Genomic DNA, 15,928 nt, shown 5'->3' with positions numbered 1-15,928 from the left:
ATAGTCAGTCCTCTTCTATAGGAAAAGACTGTGTTGCATAGATTGGTGTGTATTCCTCTGCTATTTCTTTTTTTAATGGTGTAAATAATTATTTATCTTATTGGAATTAGGAAGATGATCAAAAATCTATTTTTTATTTCTTAAATTTATTCTATTTTTTAGGGGGCTTGAAAAAATTATTCCATATTCCCATTAATATTAATGAAATAGTGGACAAAATAAGCTATTTAATCTAGCAGAGGAGCTTCTAAGCTGACTGAAAATTTCAAAGCTATATAAAGAAGGAAAGAGAAAGCTTGCACTTGGACTAGAAATCTTCGGTCCCCAGACCAGCAGGTGAACCAAATGAGTTATATAGATTCCCACTCCATTTATAGAGAATACTTCTGATACAGATCTGATCATTCCCAAGGAAGAGATAAGGGGCTTTTCAAAACCACTCACAATAAGTTATTTCTTATCAAGTTAATGGTCTTATCCTTGTTGGATTTTGAGCACCCTTACTTTTCAGTAACCTCATCAGGAGCTAAAGACATGAGACAAACAGCAGGCCTTCCTTTGACATTTGCAGGACAAGGCTCAGACATTTTAAAAATTACTTGAAACCCCAATGCAGAGAAGAGTACTTTGTATTTCCCACAGAGGAAACATTAAATACACAGTCCATGAAAGCAAAAAAAAACTCATTGAAGAGTTCGGGCTCTGGTTAATATCTCCATTATAATTCTTGCACAGAACAATTAGATATGGTGGTTCCTTATCTGTTTTTTTAGTAATAGGATACACAAGGAAGGGTTTCCATTAAGCTAATAAGAAGAGCTGTCTGTGTACTTGAAGGGAACGATGTGATGCCCTGTGTAATGCTACAACACAAACACCCCCATCCCTGCTCACCCTCCGCCTCATTGCTGGGCGAGGAGCCCCGTTCTCCCACCTGGAGAGCTGACCTTCAGAATATAAACAGTTAGCTTCCCTGCTAGCAAGCCTCCTCACGCACTGCCTTAAACAGATGCTACAGACTGATTCGTCCCCTGATCCCTGTTGGAGCTGCTGACTGAAACACTGAAGGTTAACAGCTTTTAATTGAGTTCTTTGGTGTGATCAACCGTTGTTTTTTTTAACCTTCTTTCAGCTTAACCTTCTTCACACACGCAGACTCTTCAGGTAACGCAGGGTTGTCACCATCTGTGTCATATACACATGCACATACACATACACATGCACATGCACATACACATGCACATACACATACACATGCACATACACATACACATACACATGCACATACACATGCACATACACATACACATACATATACACATACACCACATATATATCCCGTCAGAGGGTGAAACAGCATAGCATATATTTCCATGAGGAAGGGGGCACATTTCCCCATCATGGGATTTACCATGCACTCATTACACCAACTACTGCTATAACTGCTGCTCCAGTAAATCTCTGCCTCCTTCGCTCTCACAATGAAGCAGCCTTTTGCAGCCAAGCTATAGCAGAAAATTTACTAAGGGTATATGGTCTTAACCTGCACTTGCAAAAGTGCTGGTGTGCAAGCTGTTCAGAGCTGTATTTGCAATGCATGGCTTGTTTCTCCCAGGGACTACTTTACCGTTGGTATCGTTATTTGCATCAGTGTCCATAGACTCCAAAGAATTTTGAGCCCTGTGATGGCTATTGTGTCATTAGGTCCTGCCTCTATCTATGTATATGTGCAGTTGACACACAAGGTGAAATACTCAAAGGTACTAAGTGCAAAAATTTGCAAAGGGTGCCTGGTGCAATTTTCAAAAGCTTCAAAGTAATTCAGATACGTAATTAATTGGAAATTAAAATCCTGGCTGTAAATTCCAGTAGGGATCTACTGGCATCTTTGAAAGCCAAATAAATCAGAAACTCTAGAATATTGTTACTGACCCAGAGATCTGATAATTTCTTCAGATTAAACAGAAACAATAAATTAAAGAAAATCTAAACTGCATAAATTAAGAAGTATCGCCCTTCCTCAGCTGAACTGCAGTGGCTAGCCTCATGGTTTCTCAGACTAGGTATTCAAATGTTAGCAGATTTCTTGAGATAGTACAGAAAATTTCTAAAGATATTTCCAACAAAAAAGAATTCCAACAAAACTTCATGTTTCAAAAAAAGTCTTTTCTCTCTTTCAATATATAATTATGTAACTATTTCTATATGCATATGTAAATTGTATGTGTGTGTACAAGTTGGCTGACTGAAAATGTATCAGAAGAGATGGCTTTCTTTATTTCAGTAAGTTCAGTTCCTGTCGTAATTTGGGAGTTCACAAGATAAGTATACTGTCTTGCCATGAACATACATAGAGGTTCTTTTCTATTGAAAACTGTACAAACACTTTGTTCTAGTCATCCAGTCAAACCCTTGTACTTGAATGAGCCTAAGATGCACAACTAAATTCCTAGTGTAAAAGCAAGTAATATCACCTATATGTCCTTCTTTGTACTCAGTTATTTTTCCTTGCTTTTCTTGCTGATTATCTCTCTTTAAGGAATTATGATGTTTCTGTCTCCATGAATTAGTCCAGCACACCATATAAGTTAGAACTTTTACTCAAGTAGAGGACAAAATCTTTGCTTGCTTAATGGACCTAAAGGAGATAAAAAGCAAAGTACCTGAATTCATGAGTACGTTTGCAGTCATAAACCCTTCATTACCAAGGTAATTTTGCACACCCAGTACTTTAAGAGATTAAAAAAATAAATAAATTACACCGAATGAGCTGTTGCCAGGGTGACAGAAATGAGATGATGTGTGAAATGACTGAACCGAGGTGGTAAATGATAAGAAAACAGATTCATGACTGACAGCATGTCTAGAAAGGGAAGGGTCTGATTGTGGGTATCTGGGGAATCTCATCCCCCTCTTCCTTCCTCTGCTCCCCATATTGATAAGCCTCCAACCCATAGGAGACTTATCAATATGGATATTCGAGGTTCACGCTAGACTTACCCTGACAACAGTTTTCTCTGCACTAATCCAAAGTACAAAATAGCTCTAAACCGAGAACCTCTCTCCCTTTCTGAAGTGAAAATCACAGAGCTATGAAGCAGAGCCTGTGACACCTAAAAGAGGGAATAAAACTCTTTTACTGCGCTTCCTTCACACTCAGAAAGACAGTATGTGGGAGCCTCACTCCATATCCAGGTTCAGAAATCCTGACATATATGAGTGAGTGTGTTTTATCATGTATCTATTGATTAACACTTCTGATACTTAGGAAACAGTGCCATTTACTGCCAAGACTTTAAAGACATTTATATAAGGGTGAGAGATGTCCAAACAGATCAGTGCCCTTTGTGCATGTTTGTTCAATGTAGAAAATATATGCACAGATGTGGTTTTCCCAAAATGTACAAATAAATAAATAAAATTAATTAATAAATTTATAATTAATTAATAAAATGAGTAAAATTAAGCTCTACTTAACCAGTTCTGAGTTTTGTTTTGAATGACAACCATCTAAAATAAGATGATCTGCTAATATTAGCACTCACATAATTCCCAGTACGGAAAAGGAGAAACACACCTTATGGTGGCCGGCGATTGTGGCGATGTGAAGGGCTGTCAAAGCTCCATACCCGACTTGCTGAATGTCAGCTCCACCATGCAGCAGCGCAGTTAAAAGTTCTGCGTTGTCCTAAAAGGCATGCATTTAAAAATTGTTATTTCTGGGACACAGCTCTAACAGTTGCAGGCAGGGAGACAGAGAGCTGTGCGTGTCTAGGCCGCCCCAGCTATTACACTGCTGCATTTCAAGAAAAGGATATGACTGTCACCGCAGGAGTACAAGAGTGCAAGGAAAGGAATGGAGAGATTTGTCCTGGGCACCAGAAGTGTCTCTTTTGATATACTAAAGCCTGTATCTTTCGAAAAAGTTTCTATTCTGATTTTATGATGTCTTTAAAGATCTCTCAGTCTCCAAGCTCACACATTAAGTGCTCATGCAAACTGTTCTGCATGTCAAAACATTACAGTACCTAACACAGAAGAAGGGCACCTGGGAGGTTCCCAGGATAAATATGTAGCATGTGTGCCAAATTCTGAACTATGAGCTTAATTTTCATACCCTTTCTCTTCTTTACTGCCATGAACACAATTTTTGCTACAGCTCCTTCCACGTATAACAACAGCAATGGGCACTACCAAATGATAGAAATATAAATAAACTTGAGAAACACATTAAGAGTCATAATGCCCAGGCGATAGGACCATTGATTAATAAATTGATAATCTTTACAAATACTGAAATTAAACACAGAGAAGTGAAATTATTTGTTTGGGAGCAGTGACAGAACTCTCAGGAGAAACCAGGCCATCTTTTTCACCATCACTTGTTCTAACTGGACCAGCCAGAGTTATTATAATTTTCCCTTCTTGGAGATCTGCCTTCCATCATCATTCAGCCCATAGATATTGAGCCCTCCCCAGTTAATTTTCGTTGTTTCCTATGAAGAAATGCACATAACTCAAGGGTAAAAGAGATGTTAAAATCTCCAAACGTCCTTATTGTTCTTGACCTCATTGAAAGCAAATACTGAAAGAAGGGCAAGAATGAATCAGTGGCAGAGAAGCAGCAGTTAAAATATGTGGAAGCGTAACTTTTGTTCATAGTGAAATGTTTTTCCTATTTTCAGGAACTATTAGGAATTTCTCTTTGGTAATAGTGGACAGTAAGGTTTATATCACTTCACATCAAATAGTTTTAAACCTTGAAACATGGTACTTGGTTGCATAATGGATTGGATGTTACGCATCCTGGGAAGAGAGTCTGAGTTTGAATTATCTTGAAATGATCTGTTCTAATTAGTGATTCAGTCCAGTTGTCCTAGTTCTGTTTTACTCTTATGAAATTCCATACAAAATTCTGATTGCAGATAAGAAGTAGTCAAGGAGTTTCACAAGAAGTTGCCCTATCTCAAATTACATTGCCTTCTTGTTTCTAAGTTATCTGTAGGCTCCTTTATATTTTACTTAGAAAAGAACTATAATACAACAAAAACTGTCATTGGGTAACTCATGGTAAATCTTGAAGTCTTAAAATGTCGCTTATGGGAGAAATGTTATATTGCATTTCATTTAACATCCCCAAATTCACACTAGTTTGCTTAGCTTTGTGCAACCTGAAAAAGATTGTATCACATGACCTGAGTGATTAAGTAAATTGCTGATATAGTTTTGCGCCTAAGTGGATGCAAAAGATTCATCAACTTTACAGTGCAGGGAAAAACAGACAAAACAAGATTTGATAGCAAAATCAAAACTATTCCCAAGTAATGAAAACATCCTAGAAATCTGTTATAAAAGTCTTTTTAGAGGAAGGAAATTTTTTTTCAGCTAAATTATTAAATAGAAACCATTTACTGAGATTAGCATTAAAGAAAGGCAGATAAATTCTTCTAGGCAATTGGCTAATTATTGGCGCATGGGGGAAAGTTTCTTTTATGATTGCTGTAAACCATCACTTCATCCCATAATGTACAAGATTTGATTATTGTCATCACTTTATAGCTTGCATAGCTAATTGGTACCAGTGGTTGTAAAATTAAACTAACATAGGAATACCAAGACATAATGTAAGATATAGCAAGTGCTCATATTATAGAACTGTAGAATCACAGGCTGGTTTGGGCTGGAAGGGCCCTCAAAGCCCCCCCAGTGCCCCCCCCTGCCCCGGGCAGGGCCCCCTTCCCCCAGCCCAGGGGGCTCCCAGCCCCATCCAACCTGGCCTTGAACCCTTCCAGGGAGGGGGCAGCCACAGCTGCTCTGGGCACCCTGGGCCAGTGTCTCATTATAGTGTCTAGAAGAGGAAGGTAGCTCATGGTGCAAATACACAGTTAAGCCATGGAGCTGCAGAGCATAAGGCATCCACAGCATCCACAGCATCTCATAACTTTTAGGTACCAGGCTCCATGATTGAGTCTTCAGCCTACTTAATGACCACCTCTCTTAACACACCCGGGGCAACGTCAGAGTTCCAGTGATGGGATTCATGAAATCCAGCATTTAGAGCAGGAAGTTGTCTTAGCTTGTTCATAGCAAACACTGGAAATAGGGCAGTGTGTTTCTTCCCACCTTCAGATAAAATTACACAAGCTGTTGCTTGCTTCTCTTTTTTCTTTCCTCTCCTACTCTCCTCTACAACAGCTAAAACATTGCTACATTTTGGGGTCAGTGTCTTCCTTGCACAAATAAGACTGATGACTGTACACCACGTGTCCCAGGCAATACTGTCATTACTCAACCCATGGTAGGCTTTCCCTTCACGCTCCCCATTTGAATGCCCCCTGATCATTTCCACAGGAAAGCTGATGGCGTACTCGCTCCAGGGCAGCCACAGCTTGCTGTTTGGCAATGTCACTTTGAATTCTCTCCAAGAGAGTCTTTGCTCTTCTCTCTGGACAAACATTCTAATCATCAGATTATTTCCAAATAGAAGGCAAACCATCTCCTCTTCCACGGGTGAGCTTTTGGAGGAGAATGACTGTGACTGTGATGATTCCTGCTGCATTTGGAAATGGATATTTGGATTAAAGACCATCTACCACACCTGTGTCCTCTTGCAACAGAGTGAAGAACACCACTCATGGATCAAGAGTGGCACACAGGTGCCTACCTGCTCAACCTTCTATCAGCTTTGCACATACAGCAAATCAAAATGGTATCTGCCATGAGACCTTTGCAGAAGAAAGAGGCTGCCATGACCTTGTGGCACCTATGGGACATATAAGGGTTGAACATTACAGTCTAGAATATGATACCTACATTTGATCTGAGTTCCCTCTAAAAAGCTCTCGGGGCTAGTCTATACATGGATGAGGTTTCTAAGATGTTCCATCTCAAAATAAGAATCATAACAAGTCTTTAGGAAAATGCTATCTTTATCCAATTTATTCCTTGCTACTGATATTGTTGACTCTTAAAAGATAAATATAATAGTGAAGAGAATGAATAAAAAAAAAAAGAGAAGCTGAGAATGGGTCTTGAGGAGGAACAACAAAAAAGCAAATAAAAAGAGAGAAATCGTAAAATAAGATCCTTTGAGATTGTTTCTATTAGTAGCTACAATAATAAAAAGAACACTCCTCTATCTTGAGTTGCATTGTATGATTTAACCAATATTTCCAAAGCAATATCATATCCTAATGTAAAAAAACACTGCAAAAGCACATGCTGATTTCCTGTGCATGGGCTCTTTATAGGTCATTTTCTTATGCACTATAAATGTGAAATTTATATTTTCATCAGAAGTAGTAACTAGCAAGTTCAACTAAATAGTTTAGACAAATAAGCTGCTCAGTTCTGATTTCTGTTCATCAGTTCTATTCAAAATAATTTACCTTATAAGCTGCCAAGTGCAGAGCTGTAAATCCATTTCTTGTTAATCTGGATGGGCGCAGTCCTTTTAGCATAAGAGTTCTAATGTGTGATTTGTTACCTTTATGATGAAAATTGGAAAACAAAGTCATTTATTGAAAAGAATGTACAGATGAAGCAAGAAACTTCTGTGTGAGTTTGAAAGCAAAGAGAAATAAGTAGCTCATCTGCTGATCTGAGGCAAGTCATAAAAGACATCTCCTGAAACCTCCCAATGGAATTGGGCACCATTTACTTATCCACCAGGACAGCTGCAGATCTGGCCATGTTTGTTCACACTATAATAAGGATTTGTTAAACTTCTAAAGAAGCAAACTCCTTTTTTTAACATCAAGACCATGCTGCAGAGTACTTCATAAATGAGCAGATGCTTCCAGAATCTCTGGTTTCTCAGACACTTAACTTTTCCATCCTTGCAGACCTGAAGCACTGCTCTTGCCCTCTACGCAACATTGTTCCAGGGACAGTCATTTTGAGGGATGTTAATGAATGTCAGCATGGGCAAGCAGCCTTACTTCTACCTTTCTGATGCACAGTGGTGATCCCCAAAAATGTATCTGCCTTCTAAATAATTTTGACAGTAATCAAGGACAATGTTGGATCTAATAGCTTCTCTCCCTCTTTCGCATGCTCACCTACTGTACCTAATTAATTAACATTGTATGCTTTCTTAAACTTCCTCTCAACAATCCCACCAATCCCCCCTGATGTTGCCAGGTACTGATGTAATCTTTGGACATGATCTTGAACTCTCTGAAATGAAGAGCAACGATCCACTTGTTGTTTAGCAGTGCAGGACCAGGTCCCCCTTAATGATAGCGTCTAAGACTGAGAAAATTGTGTATGCATGTTATTAGTAAGTAGTTTGTAGAGTTGAAACCTTAGGGTAAAATTCTCTTTGCCTTTCTTGGATAATTTCTGCTGAAAATTGTATAACAAGTGCAAAGTGTGTGCATGAACTATTGACTCACTGTGTGGATAACAGAGCAGCAGTGTGGACTGGAGTGGAAAATTCCACCATGAGTGTGTTTTTATAAAGATCCCAGAAGACATCTTGTACTCTTTGCTTGCATACTCTGATTTGCTATCAGCAAAAATCCCATCAGCTGATATCTGTCACTATAGCCTTTGAGTTATTCTTCTTTTATGCATCATGAGAGAAAATACAGCTATTTTCATTGTACTGGAAAAATAAGTGTCGTATGTTTGGCAACGTATTGCTACAACCAGGTCCCTATCCTGAAGTCTATACCGTGTACGGAATACAAAAATGTAGAGCAATACTATGTGATGAGCATGGATTGATTAACTAATGCATATAGCAAGTAATTTTGGATTAGTTGAACATCTGTAGTAAAACGTTATCAACCAAAGCTTTTCTTGGACCGCAGAATCGGCTACAATGGTGTTCAGTGTAACTCGATTCAACACCCTTGGTAATAGTTTAGAGTAATGCTTATAGATGCTTACCCAACTGCCAGCAGAAACAATACAGAAAGAAATTCACTGAAAAGATGATCTTCCTGACAGTTATCAGACAGAAGAAATCAGTAGCCATGTAAATAAAATGTTTAAAGAACATAATATTTCAAAAACATACCTCCACATATGCAACATAAATGAAGAAGAGAGAGCCCATTGTCTGTGCGGTAATTTAAATTGACTTTGCAGAAGGCTTCATCAGAGCTGAAAAAAGAGATTTTTATAGATGATTACTGTTTTCACCCTTTAGCACAGTATCAATAATTTGGAAAAAAATTAAAAGAGAAATCACAAAGTACTTTTTTTGAGACACAGGTCTAAACTTATACTGAATTTACACTCTGAAAATCTGAAAATACTTTACTGATATCAAGTGAGTAGTCCAGATTTATTGTTTTCTGAACAATCCTGTCGTTCAGTCACAGTATATACATTCTACATTCAGCTAAATTAGAGAGAAAAGAGGAAAGACTCTTTAGAAGTATAATTCATACAAAAGCAGTTTATTAATGCAACAATAACTAAGAAATATTTTTGAAAGCTATGTATTCTTTCTAAAATGATGAGCAGGACATGCATGGAACTCGAGGCACACAATCTATGTAAAAAGGATAACCAGAATAAGCCTTTCAGAAAGTAAGTTTATGTTCCCCAAATGAGATCACAGAAACACTATACAATCAATACATGGAAACCTTTACATGAAAACCCTGCGGAAGCACATACATGGAAGGAAGGTAACCAAAGCTCAGACAAAAATTTGGCAATGATTAAAGGAAAAATATATCTGAAGCATTTTGAGGAATAAAGTAATCTTTCCAGAAGTTCCCCTTCTGGCTGAGGATTTGCAGTTCTGATGGCACACTAAGTCCTAAGAAGATCCGTACGTGTGTGAGATCTGAGAGGGCAGGACGGGGGGGGCTGGAGCAAGGCGTGGGCGAAGCCCCCAGGGCAGCACTCTCTCTCAAAACACCAAGTACTGACTGTTACTTTAAGCACCGGTAGGAACATGGACCCTGGTGTGATCTGACAGCACTGCTTTTCTGCTTTGGTGCATTGCACTGGGATGTGATATAATAAAATAGAATTTTAAAATAATTTACACATCCTCATCTTCACTTCCCATTTACTTGTAGTCAAGTATTTCTGGTCTTGATATAAGCAATTACAATATTAGTTTGTACTTGCATCTTACTGAGGAAAGGCATGTTTGCACTTCAAATTCTCAGATAACTAAATGTCACGTATTGTGACGCTGAGAAAATTAAGCTCAATTTAATGTTTAATTTTCTTCCACATTTCATAGTGCTTTCTAGGCCACACAAGGATGAAATGAATAATTAAAATGAATTAATTATTATTAATACATTTCTAATATAACAGCTCTTACATAGGATTCATACTAGGTCTCACACATTAAAAAGACATCCAGCACTTGTATTTGATGCTCTGTTCTTTTTTAGCAAGAAAAAAAAGTGCGTACATAAAAGTGTTACAACCTATGCAATTTTATAATTAATTACTTTCCATTCTTCATAAAGTAAAGCTAGAAAAGCTGGCAGCAAAGGGAAGGGATAGTAACCCAAAGATGCTTCTAGATTTACAAAGAGACATGAACAGTGTCTTTGTATAAGCTTGTGGACAATGTGACTGGACACCTTTATTTCACGTCGTTAATGCCCGTTAGATCACGAGGGAGTGGTAACCTCTCCACAGCTAGAGCGGTACCCACCTCTGGTTATAAATCCTTTTTCACTGTGCATTATAGCTTTACTTGAAAAACTCCTGAAAGCCTGAATCGTCACTTTAATTTTCTAAACAGTGAAGAGAGCCTCTGAAAAGTGTGAAGGAAAATGATCACTCTATCTATTTTTACTTACAGATTGTTAAATGATTACCATACTTGAACATTTTAGCTTTTGTTGTCAAGTCTCATGGTTTCCCTTTAGCACAGATTGACTTGTTACTGCTCTGTCAAACATCCTCAGCAATTACATTTGTTGAAACTTAGATACCTGTAGCAATTAATATTTCTGTGGAGAATGCCGATTTTGCTCTGTCATTAGCAGTTTGTTTTTATTTTCAATCAGCATCAGTATGCCAATGATCATGGTTTAGAAGAACACTTAGATTTGTATATCTGTAAATCCATTCCACGTGAGTAGCACTGTTAAACATACTTAAGGGCGCTACAGTTAAAAATAAGGTTTTAATACTTCCCTCACCTTTTAAAATATAAACCTATGCAAAGCTCCCCTTAGCAAGATGACCCCTGCTAAGCAAGGTGACACTCAGGCCTTTTATTTCAATAAATGTTTCACTAATTTATTCTTTAAATAGAATTTAAAATGCCGACAAACCAGAGACTTGTCTTTGCTTCTGCTAAGTCTGTCCTAAAAGAAATCCTTCTTGTTCGATACGTGTTATCATTACAAAGCAGGAACAAAACCCGTGTGTTCATACCCTTTTTCATGAAGTGCGACCAAATTAATTTGGAAATGTTGCGCCGCCGCATTCTTCTGGGTTGTGTTTCGGAAGAAACACCCTTAGCCTCCCGAATTTGGAAGTTCCCTTCCCGGCCCAGCGGGGCGGTTGGTTTGCTCGCGCTATGGAACGGCGCAGCGACCGCCAGAGCCCCGGGCAGGGGCCGCGGGGGCCTGGGCCTGCTGCCCGGGGGGGGCGGTGGGCAGGGGCCCCCCCGTGCCGTGCCGGGGCACCCTGTGCCGCCCCCCCCCACCCCCCGGGGGCAGCTGGGGCCAGGGGCTCCCCTGCGGCAAATCACCCGGGCTTCCAGCGACACCCGAACGAACTCCTGGCTGAGGGTTAAATGCGGAAAAAATAAAGATCTTCCTCCTGAGAAATTCTGGCTCGGTGTTCCTCTTGAAAAGTAGCTTTGTGGAAAATACTTTTTCTGTCAGGACTGCTCTGATGGAGCCTCCTGGCTGCCTGTTGTCAATATGGAGTTTTAGGATGTTCAGGAACAGTGTGTGATTTGTAAAGGATACGGGCCTGATAGAACTAGAGCATGGCATTTATTTATGAATGCAAAAATTGGACTTGTTTTGCCAAAACTGTGTGCTTCAGTGGCATTAATTGTCACATCAGTCTAGATTTTCATATGCAGTCCTTAGAATGCTATCACATGTTAAGGAAGGTCATTTTTCAGTGTCCTAAATGTAAAGCACTTTTGTGGGGGACAATTTTTTTCACACATTATAGTCACGTGTACCTTTGTTTGGTGACAGCCCTTCATCTACCACTTCCACTTTACTAATGTGTAAAATGTTTTGCTTAGTAAAAATAAAATCTCATTCTTCAAATTTGTTTTATCTTTGTGCAATTTGTCTCTGACATACTGTGACTAATGACAGTGACACAAGGCTCGCCTATTCCTCAGGTTTTCCTTCAGGGGCAATTGAGGGAAAATAAGTTCCAGGTTCTGGGAAACAAGTCCTGTTAGTTAACTTGCCTTTGCTGTAGCATGTTGGGTGTGCACGAACAGACGACCATAGGTACCGGTGCACTGCAGTGACTGCATACTGGAGGGGGATTGCTTTGTTTGAGGGGTGAATTCTGCAAGTCTCTCACAGAACATTGTCATGCTCTAAAGTCATGTTTCCTGCTTCGATTTTTGTCTTTGGAACTACAGTAAAACTTTACATTCCTAGTACTTGATGTATGGTTAAGAATCCAGGTGTTACCATTTTAGCTAGATACTTAACTTTTCCTCTTCTCCCCATTTGAAAAATAATAAAAAAGTTTCAGTTTGTTTTCTTCGTGATGCTCAATTTTAATACGATTTGACTTCTTGAAAACTGGCAAAATTTTAATGTTTTTGTGGGAAAATATTGCAAAGAAAGTTTTATGTACTAAAATCTGCGATGAAAAAGCTTACATTGACAATGAAAACTAGCTCAAATGACTATGCTCAGGGCCCAATTTTATCTATGTGTCCTCCTAATTCATTCCTTTCTTAAGAATGAAATGCATATTTTAGGGAAACAAAATCATGTCTTTTTATTTTAGGGTGGTCTTTTTGCTTAAGCTATTGCACTAATGGCACTGAGATATAGGAATAGAATAGGGACATTTATCCAAGAAGTGACAGGTGCTGTGCTACTTATAAATTTCCTTTTCACTATTGCAACAGAGCTTTTTTTATGGCACTGGACAATAACCCATTGACCTGTGCATGTGTTCCCTAAGTATAAACGGGGATGCTGACAGTTCTTTCCTCTGCCAGGCTTTGTCACTTTTGTCCTGTTTATGTTCCAAATCTTTCTGAGAAGGGACTTTAACAGCTACTTATTTCATTTCCATCAGGCAAATTACCTTCTTTGACTTATCTTCTAACAACCATCTGGTTTCTCAGTCTTAATTTTTAAAAATAAATGGATTTGTTTTAACAATAGGAAAAAACCTATTAAGTCCTCTGCTACTTCAGAGATGAGAAGTCTTCTGAAAATAACCACTGCTGCTGTAGAAAAGTTTTTCATATAGTCAAGACTGATTTTTTACATGGGCCATATTTGGATTTTAGATACTCACAAAACTTGACCGATTTCATTACCCATGGGTGAAGGCAGCTTTTGGAAATTAAATCATTGGCTGATTCGTCAAGCCTGACCAAAAAAAAAAGGCTTTCCAATGCAATGTTACCAGTAGCATTAATTCCCACGCCTTCTGTGGGAAAGAGCAGTGCTCTTTATCTAAGAAGAGTTTGGCTGTCATTGAGACTTATGCGGGGCAGTAAGATGGATTGATAAACTGAACTGCCAAAGGTCTGCTAACCTTGAAGATAATTTTTTCTTTGTTCTTCTGGCTAATGCAGGAATTAAGCACTTTTACCATATACTCGGTTGTCTTGTTTATCAAAAATAAAGAGTACTCAGGCTCTAATTTGTTAAGTTAATTAGTTTTACTACTAAATAGGCTTAAAATGAGGCAAATACCGAAGTATTTTACTGGAGCACAGCCAAAGTGGTCAGCATACTGCAGTGAACGGCCAATGTCATCTTTCATTTAACAGGCTCAGACAGTGATAATTATGCTCGCTGAAAGGGAGCATGATGAATAATTTATATGACCAATTTGGCTTTTTTTGAACTTGTGATTTATTTCTGATTAGAATTCCCTATTTTTTCAAGTGGTTTTGATGTCTGAAATTATTTACCTGACCATTTCCTTCACTTATTCAGTCAATGAACTGGATGTTTTCTGTATTTGATCTTTTCAGATATTGAAAATGGAAGTATGTTACTTGGTTGGGTGAACTTGGGTGTGAGCATGTGCTGTCCTGAGAAAGTGATTAAAGTCATGAATTTGAAATCCACTTTCAGAAGATAATCTGCTTTTGTGTTTGTTTAAAATTTGTTACTGCAGCAATGTTCCTGTCTGAAGAACCACATTAGCAAAACTAGAAAAGTACACAACAAAATTAAACATCCCACTAAAGATAATTAATTTACAAAAGTATATAGATGTTTGTTGTAAACTATTGGCATTGGTAATTAACAGCCACTAATTTTGGTACTCTGCTGTGGGACTCTAGCCCACAACCGTAATGACATATTCCCCAAAATAGACATTAAAGAACATGCATTCCATATGTGAGAAACTCCTTCCATAAGAAAACGCCTGAAACTGAAAATACTGCTTAATAGAAAATACTTGTTTGAAATAAATTAATAAACAGATTTCCAGAATATTTTACCTAAAAACATGCTTCAGTTCCGCCAGCTCCTTTTCTTTGATTTGAAGGTCATCTTCTAATCGTTCTATGATTATAGCATATGATTCACTAACTTTCTTCTTCCATTCATCTAACAACAAAAAAACCCGTGATTCATAAAGCACTTCAAAACCTATAAAAAACAGGATCTCAAATCATAATGTCCCAGTAACCAAAGCGCTTGCTTTTTAAAGATCCAATTGCACACTGTTTCATATCTTTTTATATTAAAGTATGAAAGTTTAAAATATTACAGCTATTAAACTATTCTTGCTGCAACTAATATAGACACATCTATACCGATTTCATAGGCAAGTAATACATATGAATCCTTATCAGAAAAATTTTTAACTTGAGCAAGAGGAAACTTTAACCACAGGTTGCATTTGTTAGCTCATTTCCTATATCTTAGCATAAACACACAACATAAAAAGGTTGGAAGTTTAAAGGTTTTTCTCACGAAGTACAAGTTAAATCAACATAATAATCTAAGTTAATATGATCTTATACAATTGCACAAAGAAATTTAGTTATCTAGCTTTTTGTCTTCTAGAGACGGTATATGCGATTTGGGTTAAGCCGTTCTTCTTGTAAACCGAGAACAATACAATACCTTCTCCTGAACTCAATAGTAAATTAGCAATGAGTTATTTCCTGAAATATCATTTTCTTCTTTTAGATGGATGTATGGCATATTGCATTTTAAAAAGCAACATTAATTACCAGTGCAAGTTTGGGTTGGTCTAGATTTATAGTTTCCCATTTGTCCAATATATCTTCTTTGTTTCAGCAAAGTTCTTAGAGTAATATGATTCCTTGTTCAAGAGCAGTGTCAGTCCTACTGAAAAATACTTTTGATAGTCTCTGGCTAAAAATAAACCCTGTGTCAAATGGAATGTCATGCAACAATGACATAGAACAAAACAGTCTGTGCTGTCAACTGTGAAAAAATAATCAATGTACCTAATCAGCTTGCTTAAAAATCTACTGTTTATTTCAACAGAAACATTTGCTTTCATCTGTTGAACACCCAAAACCGATGGGAGGCAGGTAATTTGGCAGCTTGCTACCAGTTTTGCAGAGAAAAAGGAATTCAAGAAGCTGAATCCCAAGCATACATTCAGGATCCCCAAGGAGTGCTGGGGGTCCCCAGTTTGGAGAGGCCAAAGATGATCTCAGCTGATAACATTAAGCTGTACCCTAACCTGGGGGATGGCTTTGGAGCGTCTGGGTGTTTTACTTGGCACGTGCAAACCACGTCGTACGGGAGTGCAGTGCCTTTTCGCAGTT

General features: G+C 38.2%; 1 protein-coding gene across 1 annotated transcript in view; it reads right to left on the bottom strand.

Annotated features, from left to right (window-relative positions):
- The window catches only part of TNNI3K (TNNI3 interacting kinase), an 86,238-nt gene extending 70,837 nt beyond the window's left edge, over window positions 1-15,401 (bottom strand). The window contains exons 1-5 of the mRNA XM_042784752.1: window positions 15,362-15,401; window positions 14,621-14,729; window positions 9,026-9,111; window positions 7,389-7,486; window positions 3,578-3,688 (exon numbers count right to left, since the gene is read on the bottom strand). Of these exons, the coding sequence (XP_042640686.1) occupies window positions 3,578-3,688; window positions 7,389-7,486; window positions 9,026-9,111; window positions 14,621-14,729; window positions 15,362-15,401 (444 nt within the window). The remainder of the gene's footprint in view (window positions 1-3,577; window positions 3,689-7,388; window positions 7,487-9,025; window positions 9,112-14,620; window positions 14,730-15,361) is intronic.
- Window positions 15,402-15,928: the final 527 nt, after the last annotated feature.

This window comes from Tyto alba, unplaced genomic scaffold (genome assembly GCF_018691265.1).
Source record: "Tyto alba isolate M040663 unplaced genomic scaffold, T.alba_DEE_v4.0 Super-Scaffold_1000006, whole genome shotgun sequence".
Lineage (NCBI taxonomy): Eukaryota > Metazoa > Chordata > Aves > Strigiformes > Tytonidae > Tyto > Tyto alba.
The sequence above is the reverse complement of the archived record's forward strand: the minus strand, read 5'-3'. Positions and strand labels throughout refer to the sequence as shown.